The sequence below is a fragment of the Colletotrichum jinshuiense genome, chromosome 1 (assembly GCF_051148585.1).
Source record: "Colletotrichum jinshuiense chromosome 1, complete sequence".
NCBI classification, from domain to species: Eukaryota; Fungi; Ascomycota; class Sordariomycetes; order Glomerellales; family Glomerellaceae; genus Colletotrichum; species Colletotrichum jinshuiense.
In genome coordinates, this window is record NC_139302.1 from 427866 (window position 1) to 447696 (window position 19831).

The 19831-nt window shown below is 50.9% G+C and overlaps 6 protein-coding genes across 6 annotated transcripts; 4 read left to right on the forward strand and 2 right to left on the reverse strand.

Moving 5' to 3' along the window:
- Window positions 1–1555: 1555 nt before the first annotated feature.
- EsH8_I_000107 (uncharacterized protein) lies at window positions 1556–3430 on the forward strand (the record flags this gene model as incomplete). The annotated part of the gene is made up of 2 exons (XM_083267520.1): window positions 1556–3254; window positions 3330–3430. The coding sequence occupies 2 exons, from the start codon at window positions 1556–1558 to the stop codon at window positions 3428–3430; spliced, it is 1800 nt and encodes a 599-aa protein (XP_083117958.1).
- A 133-nt stretch (window positions 3431–3563) lies between these two features.
- On the reverse strand, window positions 3564–5378 carry EsH8_I_000108 (cytochrome P450; the record flags this gene model as incomplete). Its single annotated transcript, XM_083267521.1, has 3 exons — window positions 3564–3784; window positions 3843–4303; window positions 4369–5378. 3 exons carry the CDS (start codon window positions 5376–5378, stop codon window positions 3564–3566), a joined length of 1692 nt encoding a protein of 563 aa, XP_083117959.1.
- Window positions 5379–6596: 1218 nt separating this feature from the next.
- On the forward strand, window positions 6597–8465 carry EsH8_I_000109 (uncharacterized protein; the record flags this gene model as incomplete). The annotated part of the gene is made up of 5 exons (XM_083267522.1): window positions 6597–7330; window positions 7383–7422; window positions 7476–7899; window positions 7959–8122; window positions 8199–8465. 5 exons carry the CDS (start codon window positions 6597–6599, stop codon window positions 8463–8465), a joined length of 1629 nt encoding a protein of 542 aa, XP_083117960.1.
- An 86-nt stretch (window positions 8466–8551) lies between these two features.
- On the forward strand, window positions 8552–11739 carry EsH8_I_000110 (uncharacterized protein; the record flags this gene model as incomplete). Its single annotated transcript, XM_083267523.1, has 5 exons — window positions 8552–8842; window positions 8900–9997; window positions 10060–11276; window positions 11346–11502; window positions 11557–11739. 5 exons carry the CDS (start codon window positions 8552–8554, stop codon window positions 11737–11739), a joined length of 2946 nt encoding a protein of 981 aa, XP_083117961.1.
- A 583-nt stretch (window positions 11740–12322) lies between these two features.
- On the reverse strand, window positions 12323–14519 carry EsH8_I_000111 (ATP-binding cassette Fe/S cluster precursor transporter ATM1; the record flags this gene model as incomplete). The annotated part of the gene is made up of 2 exons (XM_083267524.1): window positions 12323–12411; window positions 12464–14519. The coding sequence occupies 2 exons, from the start codon at window positions 14517–14519 to the stop codon at window positions 12323–12325; spliced, it is 2145 nt and encodes a 714-aa protein (XP_083117962.1).
- A 2213-nt stretch (window positions 14520–16732) lies between these two features.
- On the forward strand, window positions 16733–19199 carry EsH8_I_000112 (uncharacterized protein; the record flags this gene model as incomplete). The annotated part of the gene is made up of 2 exons (XM_083267525.1): window positions 16733–16847; window positions 16900–19199. The coding sequence occupies 2 exons, from the start codon at window positions 16733–16735 to the stop codon at window positions 19197–19199; spliced, it is 2415 nt and encodes an 804-aa protein (XP_083117963.1).
- Between the last annotated feature and the right edge of the window lie 632 nt (window positions 19200–19831).

A 19831-nucleotide genomic window follows, 5' to 3' on the forward strand; every position in this document is an offset into this window, starting at 1 on the left:
ACCACCTTGTCTGAAAGACTGGTGGTATTTGTTTTCATTCCCTTGGTCATGTAGATCATCTGAATAGTTGATTACCGGAATCAACCGCCCGAATTGTGAAGACTCTTGCTGCCAAGACCGACCCAGGCTGCTGTTACTTCATGTATTAATTGCTGCCGTCTAACTGAAAGGACTTGACAGAGCTTCAGCAGATACCAAACCTGCTTTGAAGATAACAACCATCGATTATCTCAATGCGGTCAAGTTGTGATAACCCCGCACTTCTTTTCGACGATAATTCAATACTGCTGTAGCCGCACTTACTAGCTTTATGTGGCAGGCTAAATGTTTTTTTGATGCAATGAATCTGAATAGGATCTTGGTCTTGGTTATTGCGATCGTGTTATTTAACGATATCACAGTGCGTTAGGGGCCAACACAGAATGCTCGGTGTCATAACGCGCATAGGGCTTGCGAACTATCTTGCATTTGGGTAGCATGCTGAGTTTGATAGTCTCACCGAAACATTATTTTCATCAAGAGCTTCTCGGTAATAAGTCGGGCGCAATTTGAGGTACAAGCACCACTCTGCTCTATGGTGCTGGGACCTGAATGATGTAGCTTATTGAGGTGAAGTGTCGCGCAACCGCGTCATATCCTGTCTCTCACCTCCACATTGGGTGTCATAGCTGCCAAATTTGTGTCAGCCAGCAGTTTCTAGAATATGCGCAGGATAATTTTGTTGGTCGTGCAATTTCTGTGCTAGGGCCTCGGCGAAACCAACCGGCCAATGAGATACGCTGCACGCGTCAGCCGGTGTGATCGACTGGGTAGACGGTTCCTAGATGTTCTTTATCCAAAGGATGTTTTTTTCATCAGATAACGCCACACAAGAACGTCGCTATGCCACTCTCCTGCACCGGGCCAAACCTGTATTTCTGGGGTAGCATAAGTGTGTGGCGGGTGTTCCTCGTGGCGCCCCTCTAAATGACGACTGCCAATGGCCCGTCATCCCCCTGGTGGAGAAGCCGTTTCCCTGTTTTCTAGGGCGAAGATCCTCGGATCCGTGTGCCGGAGCCGCCAAGACGGGGACAAGCTTCTACTACTGCGGGAGCGGATGTGGCTCGATCAGACATCCCCGCAATTCACGTCATGAATCCCTCCTTCGCCGTCATTGAGGTGCTTCTCATCTTGAAGCTCTGTCTTGGGAGTTGATTGTTTGCCAACGAGGCTCCACATGAGCTCATAGCAGCACAATCGGGGAGTTGGGCCATGGGCCGGGTGATTCTGCTTGGCGCAGTAAATTGGCTGGGACCAGGTTCCAGATTGTGACATCACATTTGATGTTGCATTACAATCGAAGACCAGCACGTCTGCCAGAAAGTATTTGATGTCTGGAATTCCTCACATCAACGAGAAAATTAGATCACAACACTACACTCTTATACCAATATACCACCACCAAGCAAAGTATACCCATATACCACATCGGATTTAATACTACTCTTAACGACAACCAACAAACAACAAACAACAAACAACAAACAACAAAAACTCAATTAACTAATCAGCAATCATGGGTTTGGGATCAAAAATTAAGAACGCGCTCCACCAGGACGATCATCCTCAAAGGACGTACGAGAACGACAAGCCTCCTGGAGCCTTCCCCGAATCTACGACAAACACCAAGCACAGCACTGTGGCAGGAGGACGTGATCACACAACGGGCACCACCGGTACCACTGGTACTACTGGTGCTCACACGGGCACTCACACGGGCACTCACACTGGCGTCAACAAGACTACCGGCTACGATGATCCCTCAGGTACTCACGGACCTCACGCCAACCGAACGGCAAACGCTGTCGATCCTCGTGTTGACTCCGACCGCGACCATCGTGGCGCACCTGGCTCTGGCCTGACGGGCACCAACGACACCTACGGAAGCACCACCGGCACCAACCGGACGGGAGGACTTTCTAGTAACCCGGTGCATGGCGGAACAACTGGAGACCTCTCTGGTAACCGTACCACCGGGTATGATGATCCGTCTGGCGTTCACGGCCCTTACAGCAACCGTGCTGCGAACGCCGCCGACCCCCGTGTGGACTCTGACCGTGACCACCGCGGCGCCCCCGGCACGGGCTTAACCGGCAGTCATAACACCTATGGCACTTCTACGGGCAATCACACCACTGGCACCGGCCGAACGGGAGGCCTCACTGGTAACACACATGGTGGGGCCACTGGTGGCCTGACTGATAGCCGCACCACCGGCTACGATGACCCTGCGGGCGTCCACGGCCCTCATGGTAACCGTGCGGCCAATGTCGCTGATCCTCGCGTCGATTCAGACCGTGACCATCGTGGCACCCTTGGAGGTGTTGGCACGACGGGAACTCACCACACACATCGCCCCACTGACTCCGGCGTCGATGTTGGCCATGGGCCAGGCCACAACAAGCCTTATGCCGGCGAGCACCTCCGTAATTCCGAGCGAGGCAACACTCAGGACCCCTACTGGGGAGATGTGGGCCGTGAGGGCCACGGGGTTCCTGGAACGACTGGTACTTTGAACAAGGACTTGCCTCTGCGACCCAACGAGCAGCGCGCCGGTTATGACTCTGGCATCGATCGTACCAGAGGACCCAGTGAAGCAGTTGGCGGCGGCACATACAACGCTGCCAGCACACATCACCATGATCCTGCCTCCAGCGTCGATCGTTCTATTGAGGGCCGCGACTTTACCCACGCAGGCCATGGCCGTAACGTTGGAGTTGGCGCTGCTGGCAATAACCCTTACGGAGGCGTCCAGAGTGCTGCTCATAACCCATCAGCAGCCCTGGCGGGAGGAAACGTGGACGATCCCTATGATACCAGGATCAGAGACAGAGATATGGGCCGTGAGCGTACCGGCCACGGCGCTGCTGGAGCTGGTATTGGAGCTGGAGTTGGTGCTGGAGCCGCTGTGGCAGCTAGTCAGGCAGCTCACAGGCACCACCGCGATGACATGCATGACTCTGGCTATGGCGGTGGCATCAACACCCCCGCAACTCACAACACTGTTGGCGCACACAATGCATCCAACACCCACAGCAATATCGGTGGTGTCAACGATTACTCTCGTTCTGGCATTTCAAGCAATGAGCCTGGTGTACCCAAGTCCAGCATGCTCGACCCTTACAACGAGTCTTCCACTACGACCGGATCTCACGGAATTGGTTCCAACCATGGCGCTCTGGGAGGACGTAACGGATCTCCTCCATTCAACCAAGGTATGCAAACTTCCAATGTCCCTGGCACCACCGGCCTGGGACCCTCTGGTATGGGCCCTGACCATTATGGCCCAGGACATGAAGGAGCCAAGGTTTTCCACACCTGTTCACGTTGCGGCGAGGACAATGACATTAGCCGATACTTCAAGAAGGATGCGGTTTACCGAATGAACTAAGGGATGATTGATGAATAGCGGGCATTGTAACTATACCAATATTGTATTTATAATTAGTCATAATGACCACAACATGGAACAGACTCCTTGAGTTCACTGTTGACAGAACTTGGAAATAAAAGAATTTTCCTAGTTACCAAATTCGCCTCCATCGCATTTTCATGTCCCGATCTGGTGGTACCGCTCCAGCCCCGATGTAATTTCTGTTATTCATGGCCGGCCTGTCTGATTTGGATCCGTCGATGTTAATCCACTGCTCAAATTCGATATCAAATCGAGATACAATCATTGCGATAGCCAACATGATTTCTTGCTTCGCAAAGAATCGTCCTGGGCACATGGAGACTCCGCCGCCTTTATCTCAAGTGTTAGTATCAAGCCGTACAGATGACAACGAGCGTGATAAACTTACCGTAGGGGAAAAAGTCGCTCGGCCGACCGGCCATGGAGAACTCCTTAACATTCTGATTTAGTCCTTCCTCGTCTTTCTCATCATAATAAATGATGTGTCTTTCCGCCCAGAACTCGGAAGCAGGATGGCCCTCTGCACCCCAGATTGACTCTTCGTAATGTCCAATTTGTGTTGGAGCTTGTACTAGAGACCCTTTGCTGAGATGATATCCGCCGAGTTCCATTGGCTCCAAAACTTCACGAGTGATGTTGATGGACACGTGCATACGTAAAGTCTCAACGTAGATAGACTGGAGCAGTGGCAGAGCTACAAGCTTTGCTAAGTCGAAGGTGGGCTTGCCTGTTTCGGAAACCGTGATGACCGCTCCTTCGATTTCTTCACGGACTGCTTTGAAAAGCGATGGGTCTTTAACCACTTCCATTACAGCCCAAGCGGTCTGTGGTACCGAGTTTGAGTTAATCCTGATGAAAGTCTCAGTAGCTATGGCAAGGGAATACTTCCGCGTTATAACGTCTGGTATACTGACCCGAGAATGTTGCCGATATACATACCAGCGCGCGATTGGAGCGAGAACCCCCTATCCTTCCAGAACTTTGAATGTTCCCGCTGAAGCCTCGACCCGAATATCGGCTCCCAGTCAGAATCCGCGTCCTGGCCGTCCCAGTCAAACTTCGACCAAGCACTCGTTAAGAATTTCATCATCATAGACAATGTCTTCTTCTGGATTTGTTTTGGCTTCGGGTTGATCCACGACGGCAGGCCATACATGAGCTGCATAGAAATCGTATCAAACTCCCAAAAGATGTCCACAAATTCCGGGTAGTCCTCAATCAGTTTTTGACCTGCTAGCGAGATTGTAGCAGCTTCAGCCATGTCCTTCTTCAGGTATTTGAATAGTTGTACCGTTTCCCATTCGCCACGCGGCCATTGTTCGAGTTTCTCACCAAAAAAAGTGGAAAATGACTTCGCAAGACGTGCAGTCGCCTCCGCCCGAAACAGATGTTCGTTGAAGAGGTGATGTAAACCGAACCAAAATCTCTGATCATCAGGGATGTTGAGTGTCCCCGGAGTTGGAAATTTCGAGCGGCCAGATCTATCGTGCACCATCTTTGCGACATCCTCCTCGGTCATTCCCTGCACCCTGCCATTGACCATGATAATGAACTTGTCCGAGCTTAGCGCGCCGTTTGCGCTATTCCTGAACAGTTTTTGGACATTATTCGATCCGGCAACCAGATATACTGTGCTAGTGCCAAGGTTGAACTTAACAACGCTGCTCTCCTTCAACGCTTTCGTCGCCTCCTCGAGGAATTTGTTGTTATCAGTAATGTATTTATAGGTGTTTGAAAAATATGGGATCAAGCCTGGCAAGCTTGGTGGCTCGTTCGCCTTCTGGCGGAAGACATGATAGATGATAATAATACATAGCCACGGTAGACAAAGCCACGTTATGACCGTCGATGTCGCATGTTGTTGCAGGCTCTTCCAAAGACTCTGCGACAAATCAGTCACAAATGAAGTAATTCTCGCATCCATGGAAGTTGTTGGGCGGGCACAACCAAAGGGTGATTCGGTTGATGCAGGAACAAAATTACTCGCCACCGGTATGAGGGGTACAAGTTTTGGTTATGTCTCGGAACGCACCATTTCATCTTCCGATATCCAACCTTAATAAGCTAGCTTGTTGCATTTTAAAGAAAGATCCTAACTTAGCCTGTAATTATTATTCTTAATTCCCGCTAGAGTAGTTTTATTGCATCAGCCGAAAAGCAGTCCAGTGTTCTTCCATCCACCAACATTTCCTACTCTTTGATGCCGAAAAAACAAAGACAGCCGACAGGGAAGCATAACGAGAAATAGGAGACAACAGCAGCAAAGTTCATCACATCCATCGTTAAGACTACGCGTATGCTAGAAGTGTATGAAGCGATTCACTAATCAACAAAATCATTTTCCCAACTTCCGTTCTGTCTAGTGCTATGCACAAAATAGAGTGTTCAGGATAATCATGATTTTCTGAAACTTCACTATTGCCAGGTTAAGAGTGCAGGTTAATAGGTAGATTACTATGTTACAGTCCCTTGACTTGTATGACTTGTAGAGTCATCTAGGCGTGGGCACTCTACCCTCCACAAACAGAGAATGAGCCGCCGGTCTCTGGCTACCATGAAGCAAGGCAGTGCCTGGCAGGGTTTTAGGTGTTGTCAGAGTGTGCAACTGTTCCCCCACATTTTTATTTATCCAATTAATCATTCATTCCGCTGCAGTATTTATTCGGCCGCGGAACGTTAAATTTATGTCTAACGGCTGCTTGCCAGCTATTAAACCCTGGGGAAGGGGTAGATAGCTAATTATGCCAGAGCTGATCTACCGGTTTGCCTAATCCCTGTTCACCTTATTAGTGGCTGATTTCGCTAACCAGGTTGCGGCTGCGCTTATGCAGGTGTGTGGCACACATTATCAGCTGCGCCATGGGTCGTAAGCCAACCAAGCCCGGCTGATCCAGATGACATGCCCCGACGAGAATTATTGACAAGGCTCTACGGCTCATTGAATTCCCATCTGAGCGGAAAACCCCTCACATAGCCCGGAGCCTCCCCGCCATTTATCTCTCAATGCTTTCACGACCGGCACAGACAACGAGCCATTATTTCGATTCATAGCGCAGGTGAATTTCTCAACAGAAGACATGTATTCCAGCATATGGCTAACTGAAAAGCAGCCATCTATTCCATAGGTTCAAAAGCACTCCCAATGGGTGATAAAAGTAAACAAATACGTTTCCAAGAGGATCACTTAGGCGGGTCAGATTTACCGACGTTGTCATCGCATTCAAGGGCGCCTAGTGTTGCTTCCTCCCATGAGCATACTTATCCAAGGACAGGAACCACCCGAATCCCTGCAAGGTTGATTTCCAATCGTGCGTTGGCCGAACTCAGATACCCCTTTGTAGAAGAAGGCAACACCGTCGTTGTACTGCTTGCACTTGGCCAGGAAAATATTGACGAGCTTCTTAAGTTAAGCGCGGAGTACAAACTCCAAGAAGGAGATGACATTGAGCAAGCTGGTGATCGCAAAACTGATGATGGTGATTTGGGTTTTGACTGGATCAATGTGGATACACAAAACAAGGTGACGTCCACGTCAGGCTCAATCAAACATAATGAATCCAGCAACGAAATATCCTCAACTTCTAGCGAGTCAGAATCGGAATTTTCGGAAGGCCCCGTGGTTCATTCAGGGTTGCTCAATCTCAATGTCACCAAGTCTCTTCTTGAGGACGACCCAAGCAATGCAGCGGCCAAAAGACTCGGATCTTGGACTAATGAGATACATGAGTTGGTTGGTGGCTCTACAACGCAATTGTTCACAATTAATGCGGCAGAGTACTACATGGACAGAGCAGGAAATCAGAGAGTCACACTAGTTTGCCCAGTTGAAGCCAGGAACGGGGGTAGTGATCCTTCGCTTGTTCGCATGAGATGGCTGTAAGTAATGATTCGAGATTGGGTTCCGTTCTTGAGGCTAAAAATGGCTCAGCCACTTGCAGGCCTCATCATTAAAAGTTTCAACTCTGGAAGTAAGTGCAATTGACAGCTTGGTTATTAATCATGAGACTGATTGGGACCAAAGGATCTGGTTGCGGACTGTCTATACATATCCCAGTCTCTCAAATCAGTTGCTTTGACAGTTCTTAAGGAAGTCAAAACAAGATGCGAAAAGTCTTCTGAAACCGGATCTTATATAGAGCCTGGATCCACAGTCCGGTATGTAGGAAGGTACAATAGTTCTCTTGGGAAGTATCGATACGATGATACGTCGGACACCGAGCCTGTTATCTTCTTTTCGGCCCCATATTTACTTCTCACGGAAAATATACCCAGACAACGGTTCAACGGGAACCACTATATGAGGAGTCTCTTGGAAGTCCTTTATGGCTACGATGATGGAACATCCCAGAAGACTGCAAATGGCGCTCAAAACATCTTTTCGAATGAAGAAGGCAAATGGCGAACACTTCAGGTTCCGCAGCTTTGGTCCCTAATAGTTGGGGCAGGTAAGAGACGCTTCAAGCCGTTTCGGCCAGTACCTGTGCAGATGCTAACGTCATTAAAGATTTAGTCATTACATGTTCTGAGTTGTCTGCTCAAGAAATCCAGCAAGACTACATCACTGTCGATCGAAAATTGTCACCGTCGGGTTCATACACTATCAGACTGATTGACGTGAAGGATATGTGTCGTTATCATGTCGTCATTGAACCAGACTGTAAATATGTGGTGAGTTATCCGTTTCGTTCTTAAAGAATTTTCGAAGTGGTTTTTATTTTACTTTACTGAAATTCTATATAAATAGGATTTCTTGAGGCATGCTGTAGCGCTGGTGCGAGCTAGTAGCTCAGATGCAACAGCCTACATTTTGGTGGATGAGTCTGGAACACTGCTCACGCCTGATAGATGGTTGAATCTACTTGAAAATGGCCAAATTGAAGATTACATCTTCGGCCTTCGTACAGATGATGCCGTTCATGATACACCGAACGATGAATTTCGTGCTCTTTCCGCCAAACTGCTCACATCTGGTAGTCGAAGTAGCCTTGGAACATACTCCCGCAGAAGGTAGCAACGTTTGATCTGTTTAGCTCATGTATAATGCTTACTTCTTTTCATAGTTCATTTCATTCGGATATCAGAGGGTCTTTCCAGAACATGCAAGTGGTTGTTCATTCTAGCATGTGGGAGTACGGCGGCGACGACCAAAATCTTGATAGAGAGCGCGGTGACACATCAAGCGTGCATCTCGAGCCCCATCTAAGCGACTTCTACGAAGATGACTCGTCAATTGATGGTGTAATCGACCTGGCGACATCTTTTTCAGAGACGACTCTCAGGCGGGAGAGGGTCTCTACCTCCAGGAACCAGGCAACAAGCGAGGTTGATATCCCGGAACTTTACAACATGAACGACATTCCAGAACTGAACCAGAAACCGAGCTCAAAGGTACGCAGAAGGAAGTACAACCCCAAAGACTCGCTCTAATAAACACACGATTTCAAGATCGATGGCCCTTATTGGTGGTCAGAGAACATAAGTAGGTCCTCAGGGGAAGGCTTAGGTACGGAAAGCGAGAGCTTCAGCTTCCTTCGTCGTAATATGTCTCATTCGGCAGAAGCTGAGACAGACTTCTCGATACCACAGTACCGAAGTGGAAAACGACGTTCGACCAACTCCAGGGCATCGACCTTCACATATGCTTATGATTCACCGTTAGAGGCCGGCGATAGATATTTTGATTCGGAACAAGCTACGAGCTCATTCGAGCCTCCCGAGTCTCTCGAAAGCCCAGTAGACATGGGATCAGCACATGAACCTGGTCCCAGATCGATTCCCAGCCAGCATTTCCAGAGCCAAATTTCTATTGGACAATCATCCTTTAATGCAACAAAAGTCAAATGCATCCCATTCCTTGCTTGGCGGCTAACATGGGACGACGACAAGAGGTCAAGAGTGGAAATTGAAAAGACACTCTTCCAGCTGTTGAGCAAGTTCAACGACGCTATCCAATCCGATGCTATAGGGAAGCTTTACAACACCTCATTTCAATGCACTGAGGAAGAGATCTTGGAAAGATTCATTTACCTTTCACGATCATTTTCGCCGATTCACATCCAGAATAAACGGTCTCGGAGTTCCACTCGTTCTACAGCCAGTGCTTCAATACTCCGATGCAGCACTACTGAAACCAGCGATTCGCATGAAAAGGGCTTCCTGTCCACGTCGACATTGGATAGGCGAGAATCAGCTTCAGAAGTTGGGACTAGTCTTATGGGAAGTCTTGGGGGCTTAACGGCTCATGAATCCGTGTTATTCAATTCAGCCCGTCGAGACGACGAGCAACACAGCACACACCAAACCCTCCGCAATGATAGCGACTCTTCTCGAACACACGAAAAACATGAGTCAAACGAGAATATTAGACATGAACTCAGTGACCATCCAAGCGGAGTTGGCCTGACCGAAGTTGAAAGGGTGCTTCTACAGAAAGTGTTGAACGTTTCCCAAAATCTCTTGGGGGCTTTCCTACCGAAAGAAGGCAGCTTTATCATTCACTCAGTGTGTAAGAGATTTTGGGGCTCGGTGGATGCGATTTTGAGAGTAAGATTTGAACCTACATCCCATTCATTATCCTCAGACTCCATCTAACATCTATGAAATAGCAACTATGTTGGTCTCTCGATATGGCTGGTGGTACCAGGGACCTTGCATGGTCTGTGATGGTATCGGCTCTGCATTCATCTACGCATGAAATAGCGTCCCAAGCCTCAGGGGCCAGAGACCTTGCTCAATGCAGCGATTGCAACAACGGTAAAGAGTATGAAAGTGCCGACAGTGCTCTTGAACACTGGCATAAGTTTCATTTATCGCAGATGTGCTCGCGACTTCCCAAGAAGGGAAGGCCCTTTGACGACCCGTGTTTCGTCTGGATCTGTCAAACGAAAAAGACAAAGACGACAGATAAAATATGGGAGGCCCACAGAAGCACCATCGTCAACAGCGTCGAGTTGTTTCTTGAGGAGCTGCAAGATGTCTATGACCAGACCCAGGAACTACACAAATTGGTTACAAGCAACACAGAACGGGACGACTCCAACGACTCCAGGCCCCATCTTCCCAGCAGTCTCGTCAAATCATTCGAGGGGTTATTGAGTATGTACATTTTGAAAGCAAAGGAGCTATCCTGGAGGAACAGAATTGCAGGAATAGCCAGCGACAGCTACAGTCGGCATGGGGAACGTCGTCTGAGCAGTGTTATGAACCTCGGCAAAATGACTTTGAACCAAGTTCAAGAGCACCTCCGCGGAGCTAGAAGAGATATCATCATGCTGGGCACCACCAAAGGTGACATGGAGAGGGTCGTCATTGCTCCGATTGGGCCCGAGTTTCTCGCGGCGTATTTGATAACTTGCACACAAAACAACATTGCCATTCGAGGCACGGGCAAAACGCTTGATCTAATCAATCATTACCGGAGTTATACATCCAAACTCCGTTTCAACACCAACCGAAGACCCAACAGAAGGGCTTTTCTCGAGATTAGTGCCCTGGAGGAGGAGCTGGAGGCCTTGAGGACTATTAACGCTTCGCAGCAAAGCCTTTTGAAGGCTTACCAGAAGGTGCTCTCGCCGCTTTCTTTCAAGTCTCCTCCAACCGATTGGATCTACTACAAAGAGCGGAAGGCTTCGTTTAGGCTCGAGAACAAGTGCATACGCAGACAACAACGTCGACTAGTGGAACGCGACAAAGCACTATTTGTGCTGTTAAATAAAGCTAGAGCACTGAGAGACGAGACAAAGCAGAAGCTTGAGATACTTGACGAGGGTCATGGGAAAGCTATCCGTGTGTTTACTATTGTGACACTATTCTTCCTGCCACTGTAAGATTTCCCGGTTATGGTTCTCTAGTTGATATGCGGGATTGGTTCGTAGCTGACACTACAATTTAGGTCTTTTTTGACAAGCTTTTTTGGAATGAATACAACGGATATTAGAGATACCGGTTACGACCAAAAGATCTTCTGGACTGCGGCTCTGCCTGTGACCCTTGGTGTCCTGGCTTTGGCATTCCTCTACGGATACAAGTGGGATCTGATACTAACATGGGTATCGCGAAGCGTGAAGTCTCCCGACCGAAGCGCGATCTCTAACATATCACAGAACCAGCCGAAGCTCAGCTGGATGACTGCGATGGAACAGAAAACTTCTGGAGCCCCGAAGGAAACTTACAATACAGACGCCACTGGTTGGAAACACATGCTGGCGTACCGAGCTGGGCGCAGGCGGGGGTCAAAGAACAGGGTTTTAAGGCAGAAGACCGACGATAGTCTTTTCCGACCGTAGACGGCGTTAAATGTCTGCACTACCTTCTTCTTAGCGTTCTCCTTCCACTGCGGATAGCAAACGCGAAGAGTTATCAGCTTTCACGTCCAAGTTTATTTGTGAGATGCACGCCGATGCTGTTTTGCAGAAGAGGGGAAAAAGGCAACCTCACAGGCCAACACTTTGAAGCTGAGTTTGGCGGCACAATGGCTTGCATGACCAGCAATACTCATCCACTGGAGTTGAACACGATCGCAAGCAGTAAACGGGGAATATTCGCAGGAAAAACAATGCTCGAGGCCGTGGCCTCTAAAGGGAGGAGTTCAACTCAAACACGCAATGGAGGAGCCTCATCCGCCTCGGCAGAATAGGAGTGTTACCGAGCAAACTTCGGCTCCAACACTGTGAAATTCCTCAAGCGAGCTTCTCAGCAGAAAACAATCTATGGACTCTATTCAGCGGTTCCAGGCGCGAAAACTAATGGCCCGGTCCACAAGGGATAGTTACGAAGGAGGGAAACTGGGCTTCGAGGAAGATGACCTCAAAAAATTGTATTCAGGCTCGATTTGATATATGATATTCGCCAAGGTCTGACATAAGATCCTTAGCGCGCCACGGGTGGCTTTGATGCAGCATCTTGCTCCTTCGCTTGTTCGTTCTCCAATCCGTCGGCGTTGAACAAGGTCTCCTGAGCTGTATGCAATGTCAGCAAGGTATTGAAACTGAATACAAACGAGTAACTCACCACTCCAGAGCTCAGCATATAGCCCGCCCCTATCAATGAGCTCCCTGTGGGTGCCCATCTCAGCCACATTGCCCTCTTTGAGCACGATAATCAAATCCGCATCGAAGATGGTCCGTAACCTGTGAGCCACGAACACGCTGGTCCGCGCTTTTTCGCGGAGAATGCTGTTGATGTTGAGCATAAGTGCTTGCTCAGTGTGGGTGTCTAGGGCGCTCGTGGCTTCGTCGAAGAATAGTAATGGCGGGTCCTTCAGGAGAAGTCTGCTCACAGCCAACCGCTGCTTCTCGCCGCCAGAGATCATCAACCCACGCTCGCCAACCTTGGTCTGGTATCCATCAGGGAAACTCTCGATAATTTCGTGGATACGCGCGCGCTGAGCAGCGGCAATAACGCGTTCCTGAGGTGCCGACATATCACCGTATCGGATGTTGTGTTCGATGGTGTCATTGAAGAGTGGGGTGTCTTGAGGGACGACGCCGATAGACCTACGGAGGGAATCGACCTGGACTTGGCGAATGTCCTGATCATCGACGAAGATGCGGCCAGATTGAGCATCATAAGACCGGAAGAGAAGTCGGAGAAGTGTAGACTTGCCACAACCGCTAGGACCAACAACGGCAACCTTCTTGCCTGCAGGGATGGTGACGGAGAGGTTTCGCAAGATGGGCCGATCAGGATGGTAGCCGAAGGTTACGTTTTCGAACCTGATCTCGCCGCCCTTGGAGAGGGCCAGAGGCTTTGCGTTGGGGGCGTCCTTGATGGAGACGTTGACCTTTTGCAGGTTGAAGAGCGTCTCCATGTCAAGCAGAGACTGTCGCAGCTCCCGGTAAACGGAACCGAGGAAGTTGAGAGGTACCGACAGTTGGAACACGAGCTGGTTAACCATGACCAGATCACCGACGGTCAGCGTGCCCTGGGCGACGCCGTTCGCTGCCAGGTACATCATAGCCGTCAAAGCTGAGGAGAAGATTATGTTCTGTCCGCTGTTGAGGAAAGCCAACGAAGTTGCAACCTTGATGGAGCTCTTCTCGTAAGCCTGAAGGGCCTGGTCGTATCTTGCGACCTCGAACTTCTCGTTGTTGAAGTACTTGACGGCCTCGTAGTTAATGAGAGAGTCCACGGCAACCGTCGACGCCTTGTTATCGGCCGCGTTGGCTTGTCTCCTGAACTTGGTTCTCCACGCCGTCGTCCAGATGGTGAAAGCTGTGTACCCAACCATTGTGAGCACCGTGATGGCGGCGAACTTGGCACCATATTGCCATGTCAAGATACCACAGACCATTGAAATTTCAAGGGCCGTTGGGAGGATGTGGAAGACCATGCTCGTCAGCAAGAAGCTGATTCCCTTTGTTCCGCGATCAATGGCCCTCGTCAGACCGCCAGTCTGCTTGGACAGATGAAAGCTGAGGTCCAGCCGCAGCAGATGGTCAAACACGTTACAGGCGACTCTGCGGATAGCTTTCTGGGCTACGGAGGCAAAGACGGCGTTTCGCAGCTCTTGGAAGATTGTCGCTCCTATTCTTGTCGCGCCATATGCCAAGATCATGCTGCCCGCAATCGTTGCCGCCGTGCCGCCAGTCGCGCCGAAATCGATATTCATAGAATCCACAATGCTCTTAAAGTAGAAAGGGACCTGGACGTTGAGGACCTTTGCGCCGATCAGCAGCGAGACGGCGAGTCCGACGCGGAACTTGGTCCCCATGCTGTCCTTTGGCCACAGATACTGCGACATCTCCTTCATGATTGCCCAGTCGGCCTTGCGCTGCTCCTGCGCACTCTTTTCCGGGGTGGCGAGAGGGTCTATCGCGGCGGCCTTCTTGCTCTTCGCGCCGGGCTCGGCCTTTGCAGGCTTTGCGGGAGCCTTTTCGATCGCATCGCCAAGTTTCGTCACAGTCGCCGGGCTCTTCGGTTGCTCGCGTCTCGACGGTGCGCTAGTCTGGAACACCCGGATCGGAGCCCGAGGGCTTTGGGGAAGCCATGGTGGCCGACAGAATTGTGCATGGTTGAGGCCTCGGGGGCAGGCCAAGGGAGCCCTTTGTACGGCTCGGATTATCATCGTTGTCGTGCCCTGCGCCGCAACTCGATCATTTTCCTCTTGGATTCTAAGAAGATGGGTCAGCGATGGCGGGGGGAAATGAGCCGAGAGCTATCGATAAGGTGCTCCGGTGACGACGCGGGATGTTTGGAGGGGAGAAATTGGCGCAACTAACCACTAAGAAGGTATCGAGACGGCAGACACGTAGACCAAAGCTGGTCATAGACTGTGAAAATTGCAATTCTCGACAATTGGGCGTGGTTCGTCTGTCAATCGCAGCGATGATGCACAAGAACGCGAAAAAGTCGCAACCAGCGTGCTCGGCTTAGTCGAGCTCCTCGGTCGGAATGATGCAATCGCCGGCGCCTAAGGCACCTTGAGAGCCTTCCCGATTGGTCCCCACACCTCACACCGACGGCCGGCAAGACAGGTATGTGGGTCCTCACCGACACCCACCGAGCCTCACCGTGCCCCACCCAAGCAAGGTCCTCGAACCTTGCCTACATCGAACATCTGTCATCCAAGCCCCAACTCACAATTCGATTCCCTTGAGCTTAAGTTACACCCCTTTTTGAGAGGAATTTGCCGTTGGCCTAGAACCGCGCATTGCTTCAATCGTCCCTAAGCCCATTCTAGCCAGCAGTCCCCGAACAAACAGGAAGGGGTTGGACCGGCCTTCTGGGTAGTTGAGGGAAAGATCTTATGCCTTTTGAAACCCTAGGCGCATGATACTCAGATAAGGTGCCCTGGGTGTTCTGTTCTGCAGTTATCACAGCGATGAAATATCAAAGGCCGCGAAACATGGCAAATTCCGCCACAAAATACGGGCCGAACTTCGGAAATGCGGCTCAACATCCCACGTACCAACGTCACCGCGTGAACATGGCCATCTGAAGCAGGGGTGCTTTCGTGTGCAGGGTTCGATAGGAGATATCCGGTCTGATGTAAGTAAAAGGCGCAAGGAAACACTCAAACCCCTATTCGAGGCTTGGAAAGAACTGCATCAACGTCAGGCGCTCTTAATTAGGATACCGACGAGTACGGGAGACTGAACGTGAGATGCAACGCTACTATGATCGTGGCTATGCACGCTAGTCAGACTTGAAAGAGATGGGGCTCGATCGTTCCGGCCGATGAGTTAGGAGTGGATCTTATCTTTCCCTGCTGCCTGAGTCGGCCGTCTTAACCATCAACTCACTGGCACCTCACCCTCAGCTCCCGGAAAAGAATCAGATGCTTGCCACGTAACGCTATATGGCTTACTCTGGATGACACTGGGGACCCGGAGGGTATTCTGGCCACCTCAGGTATTCACATGTTAGTGCGAGTTTCTTGTTTGTTCCTCGACGGTACGGATATTTTTAGGACTAATTCCACCTTTTACCACCTACCATCCACGTGGTTTGGCTCATGAACGGCAGGATCTACTCAGGGATATAACTTTGTGCGATGTTGCCCCTTTAAAACCAAACACTTGGGGGCGAGACGGCAGTTTCTTAAGGTTGCAGACTTCGCGTTGAGTGCCGGCACAGAGCAGCATAATCCAGGTCCCCGTTTATGGGTCAGCCACGCGTCGCCCACGTAGGTACGGGAATTCCGGTATGGGGCCCGGATAATCCGGGTATCTAGAAAAAGAATTGTCGCATACAACACACCCCGGATAATCGGAATGCCCATTAGAAACCACTTAAAGACCATTAAACATGTGGCCCTGAGAAGATCCGCTTCGAAGCCTTAATTTATCGTGGTTCTCCTGGAGGTGCGCGGCGTTGCTCTCATCCTCCGCTTACTAACGGTTGGAGTAGAACGTTGCAGCTCTATCATCCAACACAAAGTTGCAGAAGAAATATGGAAAAAAATATCACAAAAAACTTGAGAGACTCAGAATTACTTTGATACAAGTGAAACTGGTTCTTTTCATTCAATTCAGCTAGTCATGAGCAAAATAGAACTTTGGATGTTTATCGGAACCGGCGATGATCTTCTCCCCCACATGCCGGAGCATGGAAGTTCGCCGACAGATGGGGCTCAATATGGATCTTGATCATCATGAATTACGGGTGTAAACTCGGCGATATCGCCCCCATCGGCCGCGTAGCAATGCCGGCGGAGCATGAAGGGATCTCGTCAGAAACACTAGATATAAGTCGGGACGTTTCGCCAAGAAGATGAATTGAGACGAACACCCGGCCAGTACATTCATTTTTCATCCAATATTCGTTCGTTTGCCCTCCATGAAGGTTTCAACCTCAGCCAGCGCCCTGGCAGCGCTGTCATTCGTTTCATCAACCTCCGCTCTTTCCAACTCTTCGTCTTCCTCAACCAATGCCATCCTCGCCGATGGATATGGTTAGTAACAACCACCATTCGCCGTCAACATTCGCAACTAACACCTCTGTAGTCTCTCTAGGCCCTTACGACGAGGCATACCAAAAGGCCAAATCTTTTGTTGCCACCCTTGACAATGCGCAAAAGGTCTCCATCATCACCGGACAAAGCGTCACCGGCAACGCCACTTGGACAGCGTTGAACAACAAGGATGGCGTGTCTGGCGTCAACTACCAGTTCTACGTCTCCGGGTTCAGCATGGCCAACGCCCTGACCATGAGCTGGAACCGACAGCTCATCGAGCAGCAGTTCAAGGCTGTCGGCGAGGAGTTTTACGGTCTGGGCTACAACCTCATCAACGGGCCCGAGGCCGGCCCTCTCGGCCGGACCCCCTATGGTGGAAGAACCCCGGAGACTTTCGGTGCGGACCCCTATCTCACCGGCATTGCCATGGGCAAGGCCATTTCCGGCATGAACTCTGCCGGTGTCATCGCTGGCGGTAGACACTTCCTCCTCAACGAGCAGGAGACGAACCGATCCTCCGGTATCTCTGCCACCACCACTCAGGTCTACTCTTCCAACGCCGATGACAAGACCATTCACGAATTGTACTCGTGGCCCTTCGCCGATGGTGTTCAGGCCGGTATGATGGCTGTCATGTGCGGCATGACCCGCGTCAACGGAACTCTCTCGTGCGAGAACAACGGCCTCGTCAGCAGCCTTCTGAAGAAGGAGATGGGCTTCCTTGGCCTCGTTTTCCCCGACGTCAACTCCCAGAGCACGTCCTACGGCTCTGCCAACGCCGGTCTGGATTACGGCTCCAGCAGCTACTGGACTGAGGATATTCTCAACGCCGGTATCAGCAACGGAAGCTTCACCCAGGAGCGTCTGGACGACATGGCCGTCCGCAACGTCATCGGCTACTACCACGTCGGCCTCGATGATGGCAAGCAGCCCTCCAAGGCTTCCACGACCGAATACCGCGACGTCCGCGGCAACCACTCGAAGCTGATCCGCCAGGTTGCTGGAGAGTCCATTGTCCTGCTCAAGAACTCCAACACCACTGGTCTCGGCTTGCCCCTGCAGAAGCCCCGCACCATTTCGCTCTTCGGTGCCCACGCCGGCCCTGCCATGGCTGGACCTAACCAGCCCTTCAGCGTCCAGGGAACTGATAGCGATGTCTACCAGGGCCATCTTGCTAGCGGTACCGGCTCCGGTCAACTCTCGCTTCCTTACCTGGTCACTCCCTTCCAAGCGATCACCTCCCGCGCCATCGAGGACAACAGCATGATCTGGTGGCTCCTGAACAACACCTACACCTCTTCCTCCTCCTCTGGTGGCATGGGCGGTGGCGGCGGTGGCGGCGGCTTCCCTGGCGGCTCGACCGGTAACAGCACTGGCGGAGGCATGGGCGGCGGTATGGGTGGCAACAGCACTGGCGGAGGTTCGACTGGTGGTGGTGCCGCTGGTGGTCTCGGAAACCTCGGACAGGGCACGGCATTGACTCCTTCTTTCACCAACTACGCCGAGAACTCCGAAGTCTGCATCGTCTTCATGAACTCCTACTCTGGCGAGGGTGCTGATCGCAGCGCTTTGTCCGACACCGAGCAAGATGCCATGGTCACCTCCGTCACCTCCAACTGCAACAACACCGTTGTCGTCGTCAACACCGCCGGCCCCCGCATCCTCGACGCCTGGATCGAGAACGAGAACGTCACTGCCGTCCTCTACTCCGGCCTTCTGGGCCAGGAGAGCGGCAACGCCATTGCTGATGTCTTGTACGGCGACGTGAACCCCAGCGCCAAGCTCTCCCACACCATTGCCAAGAGCGCCGACGACTACCCCGTCTCCCTCTGCCTGACGGAGGACTGCGACTTCTCGGAGGGTGTCTTCATCGACTACCGCTACTTCGACTCCAAGAACCAGTCAGTCCGCTACCCCTTCGGCCACGGCCTCAGCTACACCTCCTTCACCTACGGCACGGTTGATGTCAAGGTCACGAACGAGACCGCGACTGCTTCCAAGTACCCCACCGGTGCGGTGGTTCCCGGAGGCCAGGAGGACTTGTGGGAGGAGGTCATCAGCGTCAAGTCCAACATCAAGAATGCCGGCGGCCGCGAGGGTTCCGAGGTTGCGCAGCTGTACATCAGCTTCCCGTCCGAGGCTGCCCAGCCCCCCCGCGTGCTCCGTGGATTTGAGAAGATCAACCTGGCACCTGGCGACGCCGCCGACGTGGTCTTCAGCGTCCGCAGACGCGATATCAGCTACTGGGATACCGCTGCGCAGAAGTGGGCTGTGGCGACAGGAAAGTACACCTTCTCCGTCGGCTCCAGCTCACGCGATATCCGTGCTGTCGCAGATATCACCATCTAAGCCGTGTTTTTCTTTTTGTAAATACTTAGACATCATAGAGTTCATGTTCTAGGCAATGTATAGTAGAGTACTTGCCATGGTTTAGATATCTTGCATAGCAAATTTACTGTCCCGAGACTTTCAATGCTTGTTATGTTCGATAATTGTGAACTATTACAACGGTTCTCGCCGAAGTTTTAGAAAGGCTTTGACCATAGCGTTTGTGCTCTCGCGAAGAAATATCGCTTGACACTGTGATGACCAAACGTACATATCCATGTAACCCTGATCCCGCTCTACCCCGGGTAACCCAGGCCTCATAGAATTTGGGTTGTTGCTCTCTTGCTGCGTTCTATTAATGCAAAGCGGGAAAGTACTCCGTGGTTAGTAAAATACAAATTGGAAGTTACTATCCGCAACTCTAATGACCATTTCCCGAGTTGACAGTTGTTCCTCAGCCTCTGACTCTTCTGGTATACTATAATTGTAATAGATAGCCAAATTGAGTACCTTGCAGTAAGTAGAGTAATCCCTGATGTTGTCTTGATGTTGTCTTGATGTTGTGCACTAGTTAGTTGATTGATGCGAATGCCATGGCCATCTTTTGAGTCAATAGTAGCACACCATACATCTCTTTTCACAACCATTGGCTC